The following is a 17,173-nucleotide window of genomic DNA, read 5'->3' as shown; positions in this document are numbered from 1 at the left end:
CAGACAGATGGGAACGTCTTTAAAAGCACAGGGTATGCAGCATCCCAATGTCAGAAAGCAATTTTCTATGGATGTTACTTCTCCCTTTTCAAGCCATTGATGCAACAAGGTCATCGGCACTGTTAACTAACAGTATAAATTGCGCCCGTGCACACGTCACTGAGAAGAAAACTCAGTTTTTGCTAGTATTTCAAGTTGGGAAAATGTGCACTCCTGATAAGTGCAGTGCAGTGCAATATAATTTCAAAAAATTGGGAAAGCCCATGGAAATATGCCCTTTAATTTTTCTCATGTACTACAGTTTGGTCACGAGAATCGTTAGTTCATTCAGTCAAAAATACAATCGCAATCTTGTCGCAATCGCAATCACATGCCAAGTGCAAATGTTCTTGCATAGCAGGGCCAAAACTGGTATTGCTCTTTTCACTATGACAGTCCCTCCACCCAGCAAGAGAATATGGTCAACTTATGGATGTACGGGCCAAAACTGTATTGCTCTTTTTCACTATGACAGTCCCTCCACCCAGCAAGAGAATATGGTCAACTTATGGATGTACGGGTCAACCACAGTCCGTGTGGTGAGGGATTGAAGGTGAAGATATCATGGACCGCAGAAAATTCATAGTCAATAATTCCCTCATTACCAGATACTGAGAGCAAGCCAACTTCCTTTACACTTCGCCATACATACATGTGTCGCTTTTCGAAACTGATTAACAGGCATTAATTGGTGTACATGTTAGCATCGACGATTTTGTCATGCAAAATCAGGACTATTCGTTGTCTTCAACTGTAATTCAAATAGTCTTTGCGGCAGTAAGGTTCATCGTTAAGGTCCATGAATGAATTTATTTCGGACAAGCATTTACTTGTAAATACTGACATTGCATTTATTCGCAGAGAGATATGTATAAAGTATACTATGTTTTGTCTAAAAAAACCCATACTTTTGTCATGAAATACATTATTAATTACCAAACTTTACAGTAGTTGTCTGTTTTAATCTTTAGCTAGGAGATTTTACCAACATTTTAACATCTAGAATGGCCTTCGTGGCGTTTCAAGTCAACGATAACTACCATGCATTTACTTGAAACCAACCATTATTCCATCGTTTTCGAAAGCCGTGTAAACTTGGCTAATTGCATTACTATTATTGGCACCCACCGTGTTTTGAAACTTTTACGTTTAATTTGCTACTGCAATAGTGTACTTTGTATCAAACATTTACTAAATTTATTCAAATATCGGTTTATTCACCCTTCATTACGTATTCATCGAAAATATCTATAAATAGAAAATGGTCTTCCTAAATACAAATGTGCGGGAGGATCCGTGCTCTTGGAAATACACTCATGTAGATTCACAGATTGTTAAGATAAACACTCTTACTCTAGACTGTACAACAAAACGGAAAGAACATCATTATTCTGGTCATAGGCACAAAATTGTGTCTATATCCAATGAAGATAGAATTGGCGGCAAATATTCGGACTATCAATCTTTTATTTTGTTTCTTAGGTCTGGTAATCAACGTTTTTACCTTGAATGATACTGATTATTATACACCTGCGTCTGTAACCTATGGAGTTTTGTCGTACAGTAAATTTCAATATCACAGGACATGGAGTCCAATAACTTTGACGCGGAGTACAATAACTTTTGGTGTTATTGGACGCTTTTTGACCTTTGACCTAAACAAACTTTGTGTAAGCGCCAGGAAATAGGACAGATGGTTTCACGTTTTTAACAAAAAATATACTTCTAAACATTCAGCACTTCACAACGTTAGTAGTGGTCAATCAAAAACCTGTGAATTCGGTTGAAATTATGCTGCCGACCAACAATGTCTATCACGTACACTGCGCTGCGCGGGTTTGAAATTTCGTTCTGTGCGCTTAGCGGACGCACTGAACGCGTTCTCAGTTTGCTCGCGATCGCTCAGTGCAGTGCAGCACGGGCATCCCCAAAACGCTTTAATTTTGACTTTTTCGCAGTAAAATTAGACCAAAAAGGTAAATAATAATAATGTTTTTTTCACAAAATACCAGGATTTATGTCCTCATACATCGTACGCTTCGGTATTGTCCGAGACGCGTAGCGTCTCGTACAATACCTCCGCTGCAAGATGTACTCGGACATAAATCTCTGTATTTTGTGGATAACCTTATATTATTTGACTCTTTGGATGTCTAAATCAAACTTCGATCAAATACTGGCGCCGTGTACAACAACGAGACGTATCACTGTCACGCAAACGTCAAAAAAATGTACCGTTAAGATTCATATCCCGCAAAGGGGAAGTTTAAAAATCGAATCTAGAAAAGTAAATAATCGCAATTCAAATGTATATGACAATTCAAATCAATTTTCGTACTTTTATTTATATCAATGCTATGGCCTACGACTTAGTTAGACGTATAATACGCAACGTGATCTTTCCATGATGGAATCTTCTATAACTCGTCAAATGACGAGAAAACAGATACGTCTGAATCAACACAAGTGACGTAAGAGATTATTTTTGAAAGAATATTCCATAGGAAATACTCTTTGAAAACAAGCGCGCTGTCATGTGATGATACACGTAGTGCCGTCTGCAGTTTTGAGAGAGCTGCGGTTGACCAAAACTTGAGGTGCGCCCTGGTGAGCGATGAGCTTGTGAATAAAACCGCAAGCTTAAGATTTAACATTGAAATAGCGAAGATATTGGAAGAGGTCATCGACGATAAAGATTCAAGTGCAACTTTGGACGTAGCTAGCTGTGTTTGGAATATTGTTGTAGAGATTAAAAATGTGGTAGTCCTGTTACCCTAAACTACAGGTGCAGCCAATGAACAATGCACTTTTAAAGGGGTCCTTACTATGATAAGATATATGTGAACTGACTAATTTTAAGTCGAGAGGGTAATTAATTAGCTGCTCATAATTTGCCCTCCCACTGAAAATTTTCCGACTTAACCTGCCGCACTCAAACTTCATTTTTACCGCTCCCCTCATATTTTTGCCTGTTTCCCCTCCCCACTGTGAATGTTTGAAGCTCCCCTGCCCTGTTGCGAAATAAAAAACAAACTTGCCGGTTCCTCTGCCCTAGAGAAAGTTCCCCTCGAAATTTTGTCTTTCCATTTCCCCTGCAGACATGAGGCTACCCTACCCTGTGATGAAAAAAAAAAAAAACTGTCGATTTTTCCCTGCCCTGATAAAAAAAATTCCCCTGAAAATTAACATTCCCATACAGAAACAAACTGCAGTTGCCTTCTATTTGGTTTCCATCTCGTGGTACAAAGAGTGAGATTTGGGGTCAGCAGGCTAAGCAGTCTGGGTAACCTTTAAAAAGTATAAGTACTTGCCCTGTGTCTCCATCCCCGAAAATACCATGGCTGAAATTCTCCTGTCCCCGTTTTAAAAGTGCTGTCCCCAGGACAATAAACCAATATCTGTCCTGTCCGACAAAAAACCCCTAAAATTTGCTCCCATGCCACCTAAAAATATGTCCCCTGCCCTAGTAAGATTAAAATTTCCCCTGCCCTCAAAAATGCTTCCGGAATAGCTTTTTCGATGAATAGCTCCGTTTGCTGCACCTGAAACTACTATGACCTGGCTTTTATTTGTGGTCGTGCGTTATAAAAAACATCGCTATACCCCTCGGCCAACGGCCTTAGAGTATAGTAACGTTTTTCTTGTAACGCACGTCCCGTCAAGGTTATGAACAGGCACTATATCCCACATGACCAGGCAAAAGGTGTATACACTAGCAGCTATCTTAGTGTACAGAGTAAATTTATAAGACTGGTCACGTCACTTTTCCAACTATTAATGCACATAAAGTGCAAATGTGTGAAACATCAGGTCGAAAAGGCTATTGGAAAAGCCAAGGTAAAGTTGGGCAATGAGGAACGGAACCAAAATGATACCTATATATCGGTTTTGCAATGTGATGTTGGGCGATTTGAATCATTTTCTCGATATCAAGAATTCAGCTATAATTCCCTTTTGTGGCATATGCCCGAACTCTCATATTCTACTTTGCTTTATAATTGAAAAGTAAAACGAAAAAGGTGTGATTGTTTGCATGGCAGAAATAAATATATTACTAAATGTGACGGCAATTGTCACACTAAATAATTTGTTGAAAGCAAATCTTGAAATATGACGAACAGCGGTTGAAATATATAGTAATTAAATTTTACTTTTTATTGAAAACGTGTGAAGAATTTTAAAAATATTTTACCGTGCAGAACATCCCGTACCACGCTTTAGCATAAAATTTATAATAACTTTTGTGTACTCGTTCATTCGGTTTACTTGTTCCCCTTTTGTACCACTTTTGTTCAGTTATATCTAACTTGATCTTAATTAAACATTCTTTAAAATGTTTACACGGAGGGATCGAATGACTTGAACGTGGTAGAGTCAAACCTTGCAGTCCGTGCTCTGGTCACACAATACACATACATTTTGAAATTAAGAATGATCTACAACGTGCTTTTGCACAATCCTATGATATAGCACTGGTAATACACCGAAGTTTGGAACATTCAGAAAGGCAATTATGTTTCGTCCATTTATAGGTCGATGAACATACCAGCAAAAATTAACTTACAGGTGCAGTAGGGAGGAACCTGGCAAATGGGTTCGCTCTGTTCCCGTTTCCAATCTCTGATATTTCCGACCTGAAAGTGTGGTCACTATTGCTGTGTTCTATCCCTTTTCCATAATGTATAAGTTACACTTTACTAAAAATTGGTGTGATCATTCCACAAACAGTGAACTAATGGCCGAATGCGATGCTTTAACCCTTTGCAGCCTGACCCCCTGGTACCCTATGACATCATGTGGACATTTTTGTCCGAGCCGGGTTCAAAGGGTTAAAGAGCGACACATATTTATCGGTACACATTACGCGAAATGCTGTTTTATCGAGCATTGTCTTTGCCATGCCATTTCCACCTTAGCATTAAATATTTGTGTTAGTGTGCCTCTTTTTTGGATTGATAGGCGAAAGGATACCATCATTCGTGTCGGTTACCGAGCCATCATTGCCTGGGACGGCGAGATGACCCACACGCACCAGGTACAGTCACTGTTTATTGAATACAGGCATGGTCACCCAAACGCCGTACAAAGTTGTTCAAGTGAATGCAGTACAGCATCTTCATACATGCTGTAAAAAAGACAAGGCATCAAGTAACTTCAATTCTGATAAAAACGCAATCGATTTCAAGACGTTATTTGAATGAACGCCGATTAGAGAGAAAAACAACAATCACCAGGGAGCATTGAAAAAGTCGCGCAAAACAACGTTATGTGCATTAAAGTGTGTTTTACCAGTAACCAGCAATTGTTGCCTGACCACTTTTCTTGAAAAATGCCATATCTATAATTAGTATTATAATTGTTACCACCGGATTGTACCCACAATTCGATCTAATCTTCCTGAAACACATCACCTTTTGAAATATATTTCGAATTAACTGCAATACAATTCTATATTTAATGAAATAAAAAGATAAAGTATTTTTATATCTTTTTCCAACCAATCAGATTCGAGAAACTGCTCAAATGCGCTGGTGCATAGTTCTATCACACTGACCTTGAAGAACATATATATATGTGACCTCCAACGTGTAATTTCAAGCTCCGTTCCCGAGCTGGAAAGAAGCGACAGACCACATTCAATTGTGACGTATACAAAGCCAGGGTACCAGGTAAGCGTAGCATGGCCTTTTTATTAGATCTTTTCTCGAGCTCATTCACCTGTATCAACGGCATATCGAAGTTAAAATTATTGCCGCAAATCCAATACATTAAAAAACGGATGGTGGTGGTGACAAAAAAAAAGTCATATAATAAGAACATGTAGATGCAATATGTAATTTAAAACTTGTTTTGACACTCGCCAAATAGAAAAAGTAGACTAAAACAAAATATATAAATCTTGAAAAACAAATAAGTAGTCCATGGTTAATTTTGGCTTCTCCTTATCTGACCCTGATCAAAGTAGCAAACGCCATGAAATATATCATTTTGGTATTCGAATAAAAATGATACATGTTTACTTTGACTGTTTCTTTTATCTGATTCGCTTTTTATTAACGTATTATCTTTGTAAACACTGAAATTGTCACACTTCACCTTTGGATACGCTTAGACATTTACATTGTACTTGAACTTTCTGACAGTTGCTTTGAATCTGCATTAATTATCAGTGACCTCTACTTAGGCCGTGATTGGTTGCAGTTATAAAAAATCACTACAGCAGACACGTGCCAAATTAAACACACTTACATTAACAGATTGTGTGGTACTGGATCCAGCGCTCGTCTATAAAGTACATTGACGCATGAACCATTGGTGATATGCAATACAGTTATTATGTTAGCACTACTCTTATAGGTTTTTCATGTTACTCTCGGGTTCTTTGGACGGCATCGTATAACTATATACTATACAATATTAAATAAAACTTCAGCAATTGACGGTGATTTTTTTAACGTTCGGGTCATATCGAAAGGCTAACTCAATTATCGCTATTGTGTCTCGTTGAAGATTAATAATAATGGTATTTTACATTCCTTACAACGTATACTATCTCCCATCGCTTGTATTCTAGCATCTAACGCAAGAATGATGAAGATCACCAATGCCATGATCGTTACCCTGCTTGTCCTGAGTGCTCATCTACTCGTGGTAGGTAAAATAAGCTTGTTAGACTGACCGAAATATGAGTTAAAACTATTCAAATTTGAAAATATACATTTTGCTTATGGATCTTAAATTAATCACTTCAAGAAAGTAAGCTTCCAAAAAGAAATTTGTTTTAAAGGTGCTACTTTCTTCTTCCCAGTAAAAATGTTTTGATTTCTTAAAATACGTGAAAACCAATGCTCTGCACGTATGTATATAATCTAAGTGCATTCAGCTCAATGCCTACTAGCAAAGATCACATACCCTGAAGAATGCGTTTCCTTTTATCTAGCGCATACGTAGGTAATTCCGGCCATTGGTTTCATCAGTCCAAGAATCGTTGAACCCATAAGATATCCAAAGCCAATTTAATATACCAAATTATTTAAATGTAGTTTCTCTCTGTATTTTTGTAGTGTTTATGTTGCGATGATGGTTGGTCTGAGTACAATGGACACTGTTATTATTATGAAGAGGAAGAGATGAACTTTGTTGATGCGCAGTGTGCATGCAAAGCGAATGAAGCTTATCTTGTGAAATTTGACGATCAGGCGGAATCTGATTTTGTGACAGGTAGAACGCACAAACAAAACTGTGACCAACTGACATTATATTTACCAAACCATCCATTCATCGTATGTATGTATGTATGTATGTATGTATGTATGTATGTATGTATGTATGTATGTATGTATGTATGTATGCATGCATGCATGCATGCATGCATGCATGCATGCATGCATGTATGTATGTATGTATGTATGTATGTATGTATGTATGTATGTATGTATGTATGTATGTATGTATGTTTGAATGTATGTAATATGTATTTATGTCTGGTATTTATGTGTGCCATTTATGTATTTTTGTGTGTAAGTTTTTACGAAAGCAAACGATTTAAACAATTTTCACATTGAGAGTTCAAATTTTGAATCCATCAAGCACTACTCATCTGTTCAATTTCCTGAATCCCCTTTATTTATTTTACATGTATGTATGTATGTATGTATGTATGTATGTATGTATGTATGTATGTATGTATGTATGTATGTATGTATGTATGTATGTATGTATGTATGTATGTATGTTTGAATGTATGTAATATGTATTTATGTCTGGTATTTATGTGTGCCATTTATGTATTTTTGTGTGTAAGTTTTTACGAAAGCAAACGATTTAAACAATTTTCACATTGGGAGTTCAAATTTTGAATCCATCAAGCACTACTCATCTGTTCAATTTCCTGAATCCCCTTTATTTATTTTACACAGTTCGCACGGTAGATTCAAAATCATCGCAACTCTTATTGTTTTGTAGGCATTATTAGTGAAAATACTTGGATTGGCACAAGGCGAGCGCTAGTTGACTGCGGTTGTGACAAATGGTTTATGATACCTGACCTGACCGTGGTAAGATTAATTGATATGCATTCATTTTGGCATTTGTCATTCAGTTTTCGTAATGCTGATAATGTATAAGGCTGTATTGTGCTGCACCCAGGCATGATGTGTCGTGCAAACAGAATTACCTGCTGCTCTACGTCAAATAGTCAAACCTCATGTTGTATCCTTAACGATTTGAGGAAACATGGTATCATGGGCAAGAACAAACAAGTGATGTAACTTGGTTGACGGGACCTTTCCCAGCTCAATATGCCGATATTACGGACGCGTCCAATAAGAAGCTCTTACGCGCTAACAAGTTGTTCTGACCAAATTTTGGTATGCTTTTGTATCGCCGTAGGTTAAAAAGGAGAGTAAAACAAATCCCTCTTAATCGAAGAATCATTCAGTAAAATGGTAAAATGCGTAGCAAAACACCAAAGTCATTTTCTCCTTGAGTTGATTGGCAATTGGGAAATAGATAGATTTCAGTGACGACTCTGGATTATGACCTAACCGTTCTCTATATAGAAGTTTTAACCCAGACGTGTTTTTGTAATATTATTAATAACATGTGATGGCTAGGACAAAATAACATTGTTACCTCTCCTAATACTGTTACTCATCTGCATGCCAGTATTATAGATGATACCTTCTGTTGGATCGTTATCAGAATAAACGTCTTGGCCTAACTATCCAATTTTGACCTTAAGACTGATCGAGTTTTGAATATTTAAGTACAAAAAGTTGAAACGTTATATCAATTATAAACTCAAGACGTTACAATGGAGAACTGCTTTATTTTTTACCGCTTTGTATCGTCAATTGTTAGTGATAGAGTATGTTTAATGGTAAAATGTAAAAAATCATGTGTTTGCTAGGTGCCATTCACCAACTGGAGTCCAGACGAACCAAATAACAGTGGAGGTACTGAAAACTGAGTCGAAATCTGGACGAAAGATTATCCATGGAATGACCGGGCATGTAGTCATGAGAAGAAATCAGTGTGTGAAAAAGAAAACTGGTGAGTACATCGGATAAATATATATATATATATATATATATATATATATATATATATATATATATATATATATATATATATATATATATATATATATATATATATATATATATATATACCTGCTTTATATTTATAGCTTTATAAACACCATAGTGAGTCGAACGAAAATTTGCAAGAGTTACATTCGGCAAATGAGAGAGAGAGAGAGAGAGAGAGAGAGAGAGAGAGAGAGAGAGAGAGAGAGAGAGAGAGAGAGAGAGAGTCAAGAAAACAATGATATCTTTATGTAATATTTCAACAATCTCTTGTTTTCTTCTCGCAGATAACAGAAGCATAAAAAGATACCATACTGTTATGGCATTCGACTATGTCAGTCAAAGTTTTCTCAAATAATTTCTATTCATTCTATTAAATGTAAGGTATTTATGTAGTTATTTACTGTTTGTTAGTGTTTTATTCATAAAACACAACTTGTAAGAAATTGTCACATCCTATTTACCTGGTACTCGGAGAATGTCATTGAACGAGAGATGTGTACCAGAAGCCAAAAACGTTTGCTCGTATTTGTTGTAACTTTTAGCATGAAATCAATCGACCTGTAATTGCTAGGAGGTAGCATTAAAATATACATCGTAGCAAAATAATATTGTCATAATGTATCTTTTTATGGAGACACTACTTTACTACTTGTCCCCTCTCTTGGGACATTTGTGAAATTATTAAGTTATTCTGGGATAATGTATTTCAACATTCCTACAAGTATGCCGTAGGTAACATATGTAACATTATTATTGTGTTCCCAATGCCTGATATCTACCTACTTATCTCTCTATCTCTCTATCTCTCTATCTATCTATCTATCTATCTATCTATCTATCTATCTATCTATCTATCTATCTATCTGTCTGCCTATCTATCTATCTATCTATCTATCTATCTATCTATCTATCTATCTATCTATCTATCTATCTATCTATCTAGATCTATCTATCTTGCCGCATTTGTTCAGAAATTCAGTATGTCCGTCCCACTCAAACGTGGTTTCTTAACAATTAATTCGGCTACAAAAGCCACGAATGTTCATCTGGCATAGGCCATTTCTTCTCACCGCCACTAATACCACATATGGAATCAGATACAACATCAGCTGTCAGAGTAAGAAACTCATATACCTCATCACACGCAAACCTGGCTCAAAACAATACGTTGCGGAGACTAAGACATCCCTTCATCATTCATCACTTTTCAAAAGCAGGCCACAAAAAACACCCCTTTAGCCACAAATCTCAATACTGATTGCAACGACACCAATCCTATCGCTATTTCTGCAATTCTGCTGACATAAAACTGCCTCGCCTTCATCGCAAGCACTGCGCCTCTGCCCCACAAATCGCTCCCCTCATAGGTGCACAGGGTATTCGAACACGACTGTGTATTTATTATGTTTAGTTCTTGTCTCAGTGACACAATCGTTTTGCTTTGATCAGTCAGTTGTACTTCCGGATGCTGCAAAGTGTTCTCAGTGAGTACCCTCCTACATCTGGCTTTTAAATCTAATCAATTGAGTTTGGTCTTCCCTGTCGTCTCGATTCACTTGAACCGAATGTCCTGTACCAAATCGTACTTAAAATGTCTGATTTCATTGCAACTGCTACCCGACTGTGCAGTTTAAAAGATCTTTTCTCATACACGTATACGTACCATATTTGACAAATGTACAGAGTCTGTATGTGTGTGTTTATATTGTTGTATATCATGCATTTGCTAGTGAATAGACCTTTTCGGAGTTTCGTTAACTTAGGCAAAAATCCTCATGCCAAATAGAAGTTTTTTCTTCACATTATGCAGTTTGAGAGCAGGCAGAAGAAATGAACGTCACATAGTTAACGAGTCACTGTCGGACTGGCTAATGGATACTGTGGCTCGGCTTTTAGAAATTGTTTTTTGCTACGCAGAGGCTTGTGACTCAATGTATAATTTGCAAACCCCCGAGAAAGAAATCATGTTCAGAGAGTTAAGGTTAAGCAAAAACTTCTGTACGTTGGACATTTTTTATTAAAGACTAACTGATGACAAGGAAAGAAAACAACTGTTAAATATCATTGGGAACTGTCAATGAGTCATTGTGTTACCAGTAACTAGCCAGACCAACGGCTGTTGTGCTGTTTGGTAGCCTAACTTATTACAAAAGTTCAATCAAATTGAAACATGTACTATGTAAATGTATATCTGAGCTTTTTACATACTTTAAAGCATTTGGTCTTGCCAAAGTACGCTAAATATAACATCAGGGCCGCCATGCGGTTACCGAACTAAGGACAGACACAATGCAGATCACACGGTCGACCACTTCCACTTTGTCAGAAATGCAAAATTATTCTAATGACTTTCACACAGAGGTTTTTTGTGTGAAATGGTAAAATCTCCCGGAAAAACAGAAGCAGGGTTTGCACACACTAACCCTACGGAGAGAGTCGACGGACGTTTTAGAGTATTGGGTTTGACTGCAGCGGAAATAGGTAAAACGGGGCCGTGCATATAATAACGCAGGCCCAAGGAAACTTCCGGTGACATTGAGGAGAGGGTCTATCATGTCGTCGATCGCCTGTATCTTTTCTGTATTGTCGCCGGCAGTTATTTGTTTGAGTTATTACAGAACCGTGTGCCTTGTATACCGCCACTCCTCTAGTAAAATCTTGCGTAGTTTGCACGACTTCGAAATACGCGTGTAATTAAACAAAGAAAACCTCGTTTGATTGAGGGCGCCCCTTTTTAGCACGCTGACGTAGTCAGCAGAGCTATATTTGTGGTGTCGAATTCCGTAGATTAGGCTGTCTGGATGGATGGATGTTGACATTTAGTGTCCGTAAACCATTTTAAACTGACAACCGCTTAACATTTGGCATTGAAAGTTTGTGACGGTCTAACTTGGTACACGAAGATGGGGAATTGTTCAAATGAAGTTGATTGGAGGTGACTTCGGTCGAATGATTTGCTGATGGAGCGGTGAAGTATTGTTCTTATATAGTCGCACTGTAAATAACGATACATTGACACAGCGAGGCAATTCTCACGTTTCAAAGAAGTTTCGTCTCGAGCGATAATCTATTTGTCTCAATTTACAACAACAGCCAAAGATATTCTGTCTCGATTATTTGATGCTATGTAACATGTTTATGATAAGTTGGAAGACACCTGACAAAATGCAAAATAGTTATTTACATCTTATATATTAACCTTCTCGGAAATACCAAATTATTTAATAAGTCTGCTTGGCACTTGCACGCTTTATTTATTCATCCATCCGGGAGAGAAGGCACTCCGATCACGGTGTGTGGTGACAATATGTAAATTGAGACAAAGAGATTACCGCTCGAGACGAAAATCGCAATGAAATGTGAGAATTGCCTTGCTGTGTAAATTAATCGCAGACATGAGTATTGGCTGGCAGAGAAATGAAGTATTGAATGACTAAAAAAAAAATCGCGCATAATATTTTAATTAGCTAATAGTCTGTCATCGGGACAGGGGCATGCGAGAGGTCGTCGGCATGCATGCATAAACAGAGCAGGAACCTCGGTCTTCAAAGTTAACTCCGGTTTATTCTTACGTGTAGAAGTTACATATCGACAAAGATGTTTACAGCACAGCCCGCTGATGATAAAAGGCTGCTAGTCCAAGACTACTACCAAAATTTATGCTCTCTTAGATTAATTATGATTGCATATTCGATCCGACCCGTTATAGCAACTCATGGTAAAGCTTAAGTATACAAAGAAATCTAGAAACAACAAGTCATCGTCGATGACACTGTCCCCACTTGTTAATGGGTACTTTGACTACAAGTCGTTGAAGATGACAGAGTCCTGTTCATTAATTGAGATACATGTGCGTATCAGTTTGTCCTACAGGTGTGGTTCAACTGTGGAATTGATCAGGTGACATCTGAAGACAGTGTTGATGGCAAATAGCAATAGTAATGGCAGTGACAGCCCTACGAAACTAAGTATCTCAGTGGAATTGGGTATTTCAATGTGCCACATGCAATCATGTACGAAAGTCATTTTTTAAAATTATGCCCACAGGACAAACAGCGTCTGATAGCTTGTTGTCAATACACAAAGAAAACATAAGTTCGGTGTTGCTGACAGCTAAGCTAAACAAAATGTAGTTGGACAATAAACTTCCATAAAGGTTTTGCGAGGTACAAATATCAAGGCAATCTGGCTTGAGGTTTTGGTTGTAGTATTTTGACAGAGTCGGCCCTTTTTACCTCATTTGGATGTTTTTGATACAAACATGTTTGTTTGAACAAAGTCACAAGTCCAGCCAGTGATGTATCAACACTTCAAATATTGAGGCGGTAGGAAGCTAATGTGGGGTGTTTCACTTGGTTGCTAATTTACCATCAACTTTGTGTTGTTTGTCGCTGTTCCCAATTAACATATACGTGTCCGAATTCATAGGGTTTGCTCACGTCAAAATGTATTAGTCATAAACATGAAATGTATCAACCTACAGAACGACGAAAGTTCGGTTTGTATGTATGCGGAAGTTTATTTTAAAGGAAGAAAAGCGCTGTTTTGACATTTTATCTTCTACAGGATAACTTCATCTTGTAAAGATGAGAATAGCGATCACATAAAAAAGTTTCAAAGGAGGTTGAATTCCCTCATCTGTTGTGAAAATTTAACATAATTAACACAATTTTTTAAAATTGGCATCAGCTGTACCTTCAGATTGTTTGGTTCGTGTATCAACTGCACTTGTTTCGTTCTACTCCCCCGGGCCGCAGCACGCTAGAATATCAAATTTTCTTTTGGCAACAAAATATGTTTATGTGTAAAGACCATAATCATTGATGACAAGTGAATTCTAGTCCGGACCTGAATTCAATTTTAAATAATAACAATGCTGACTGTACAAATACGGCTGTGTTGAAAAGCTAAAAGCAGTCTCCACTTTTCATCACACTTCAGGAGTAGAACAAGAAACTTCAGTAGATTCACAAAACGATATCATTAGAAAAATAGCCATAAGTCATACAGTTCAGTAGCTTTTAATATGTGTCTTGTGATGATTGTATAATAGATGATGAGAAAAGGGAATATGTTTATATGTCGGGGTATTTTCATTTTTTACAGTTTTGAAAGCTTTGTTCTTATATTTGTATCAGTAAGTTTCAAAATAGATCTTCAGCAAATTTCAAATAAGTTGAAGGTATGTTTACAGATTGAATATATGAAGTTCAAAAATATGTTCGTGTTTACATTTATATCAAGTTTCACCCTTTTTTTCTATTTGAAGATGCTACGTGACTCAGGTAACAGTACTATGACTGAAAGTCAAAAGCTGTGTTGAGAAATTGTTTTGTTTTCACAGAACCTGATGTTTGTCTCTTGTGCAAAAGCTGGAAGACCTGTACATTTATTGAAAAGCAAGTTGTGTATGACGATATATTGTGGTATAATTTGTATGTAATACACTTTCATGATCCCCTTGTGACCTTTACATCCTGGCACTGTTGTTGGTATGGATTTGCCATTTTTAATTCAAACTCTGCAATAGTCAACCATACTATTAATTTTTAGCAGGTTCTTGAACATGAATCAGTTTTCTTTGTTAACAAGGGAGAAAAGTTTATTGTTGTATGATACCATACTGACAAAATGCAAGGAAGTTAGGTCACTCTTGGGTCATGCGAATGACCAATTCTCACCCATAAATCAGAGTTGTTTACTGACAGCCCAGTCAGAGTGTGTATTCTGTTCCATATGTGTTTTATAAAAAGTGACGCACTGTGATTTCCACTTTTAAAAAAAAAAGGGTGCTCAAAGGGGTCTCCCACAAGTTGATTTCAGTACGGCTAACAACAACTGCCACTGATCATTACAGCTTTAAGATTGAAAGTTTGGTTTCCTGTCTCTCTTAGAGTATGCCACAAACGCTGTAGATGGGCTGCTACATACATCCTTAATATTGTGCATTTGAACAAGCGGCTGACTGTAATCTTTGTACTGTTTCTTAAAAGCAAAAGTACATTTTTTTCTGTTGACACACAGAACAAAGAAGCTGGAGCTGTTTCGTGTGATCTTGGTTAATGCCTAAAGATGTCAGATAGTACCATTGTGTTAATTACATGTTCTTAACAATAGAGAAACATAGACATAGAATACAATTTATTTTTGGTGACTTTTTCTTTAAGGTAGTATGCACCTCGAAAGTGATAGACTTAAACTTTTGCTATAACTTTCCTCAAGGAATCTTTTAATCATTCTCTTTCAAAATCGAAAATAAAAGTAGGGGGTCACCGTGCAAATTTTGGTGCAGGAGAAACAAATTACCCAAGATTTACCGATATTAGAAATTCAAAATGGCCGCCATCCTTTTGTTAACTCTGAAAAAAATGAAAATTTTCGAATTTCGAAAAACTAAGCCGGTAAAAAGTTGTCTTTCACCAAGAGCTTTAAAATGAATCCCCACATGTGGTATATCAGAAGAGAATTGTAAAAGTTTGAGAGTCCGAATGTCTGTCCCCGAGGTGCGTTCTACCTTACGGGACAACCGAACACGTATTGCATATTAATCAGAGATACGTTCGTCTCGAGTCCCCCTGTACGCCCCAGAGTTTTTTCAAAAGGCCCAAACATACCCATAATATTTTCAGTTGTCCCCTCAGTTCTCCACCTCGGGAAGGAATGGGGAATGCGTTACTTGGGAGGGGTTGAGGAAGGCGTTACGGTAATAATCAGAAAAATGCACGGAATATAGTCAAACCTATTATTAACTTTGAATTTGCAAACATCAATCCAATGTATCCAATTGAGAGGAATGGCCAATTGCATCGTAGGACATGTGTCTGTTAAGGTAGGACGCACCGCGAAACTGAGAGACTTAAACTTTTGTTCAAACTTTCCTGAATGAAAACTTTCATCCATTCTTTTACCAAATCAACAACAGAAGTCAGGGGTCAAAGTGCAAAGTTTGGAATTAGCGAAACAAATTACCCAACGTTTTGTGATATTTGAAATTCAAAATGGCCGCAAGTCATGTATTTACTCTAAAGGAGGGATTAAATTTCAGATTTTCGAAAGCTAAGAAGGTGAAAGTTTTTTCTTTCTCCAAGAACTTGAGACTCCACAAATGGCAGATCCGATAAAAAATTAGAAATGTGAGAGTTAGCTGTCCCTTCGTGACTTTAAACCGTCGTCTTTTCCAATCCAGAAAGAAAATCAGAGGTCACTGTGCAAAACTTGGTAACGGAGAAACGAATTTATCGATGTTTACCGACACTCCAAATTCAAAATGATGGCCGACATCCCTATCTTAACTCTATTGGAATTTTTTATTTCATTGTCATTTGTATTTTATTGCTCATGCCCCCCAAAAATGTGATGTTCCGATTACATGGTTTTCAAAAATAAAGTAGGTAGGTAGGATTTTTTTCTGTTTTTTTTTATTTCTCAATGTACATTTTACGCGTTCAAACAAACTTCCAGTGAACAATTTCCTCATGATACGCACTCAAATTGAATACCAATTTATTAAAATATCGGGTAATCGGAACAGCATATTTTTGGGGGGCCTCATCCACCAGGCGAAGCAAATTACAGGATGAGGTACTCATAACCCACTGCCCACTGGAATTATGAGTCAACAGCCTTGCTTAGGGGGCACAACACCCAGAGTCTCGAACTCACCATCCTCCTACAGTGAGTCGGGCACCCTAACCACTACCCCATGGTGCCTCCATTAGTAACACGGGTATACAGTCGGTGAATATTGTATTTATTTCATGAGCTTTTAAATGCGACTCAACAGGTCGCAGACCAAACATTGTATTGTAAACTTTGGAGAATCTGAAGAGCTGTCCTCAAAGCGCATTCTACCGTAAAGTTATGCAGTCACCTGTAATCTAAAAATGCCCATATATGGTCAAAGGGGCGTTCTTTGGTATTCAAAATGCCCATACGAGGGCGCTCTTTTTAAAAAAGCGCCCTCTCGCTTGAAATATGTGATTGGTTAGATTTTCTGGTTCCATGGTAACTGTGGTACAATATGAACTGGTGATAGTAAACCT

General features: G+C 37.3%; 1 protein-coding gene across 1 annotated transcript; it reads left to right on the top strand.

Annotated features, from left to right (window-relative positions):
• The first annotated feature begins 5,653 nt into the window (after nt 1-5,653).
• On the top strand, nt 5,654-9,087 carry LOC139125889 (lectin BRA-3-like). The gene is made up of 5 exons (XM_070691973.1): nt 5,654-5,708; nt 6,614-6,690; nt 7,104-7,260; nt 8,005-8,096; nt 8,951-9,087. The coding sequence occupies exons 2-5, from the start codon at nt 6,628-6,630 to the stop codon at nt 9,008-9,010; spliced, it is 372 nt and encodes a 123-aa protein (XP_070548074.1). The 5' UTR covers nt 5,654-5,708; nt 6,614-6,627; the 3' UTR covers nt 9,011-9,087.
• Nucleotides 9,088-17,173: the final 8,086 nt, after the last annotated feature.

Source organism: Ptychodera flava (assembly GCF_041260155.1).
Source record: "Ptychodera flava strain L36383 chromosome 3 unlocalized genomic scaffold, AS_Pfla_20210202 Scaffold_26__1_contigs__length_13983176_pilon, whole genome shotgun sequence".
NCBI classification, from domain to species: domain Eukaryota; kingdom Metazoa; phylum Hemichordata; class Enteropneusta; family Ptychoderidae; genus Ptychodera; species Ptychodera flava.
This window is presented reverse-complemented; position numbering and strand designations above follow the sequence as displayed.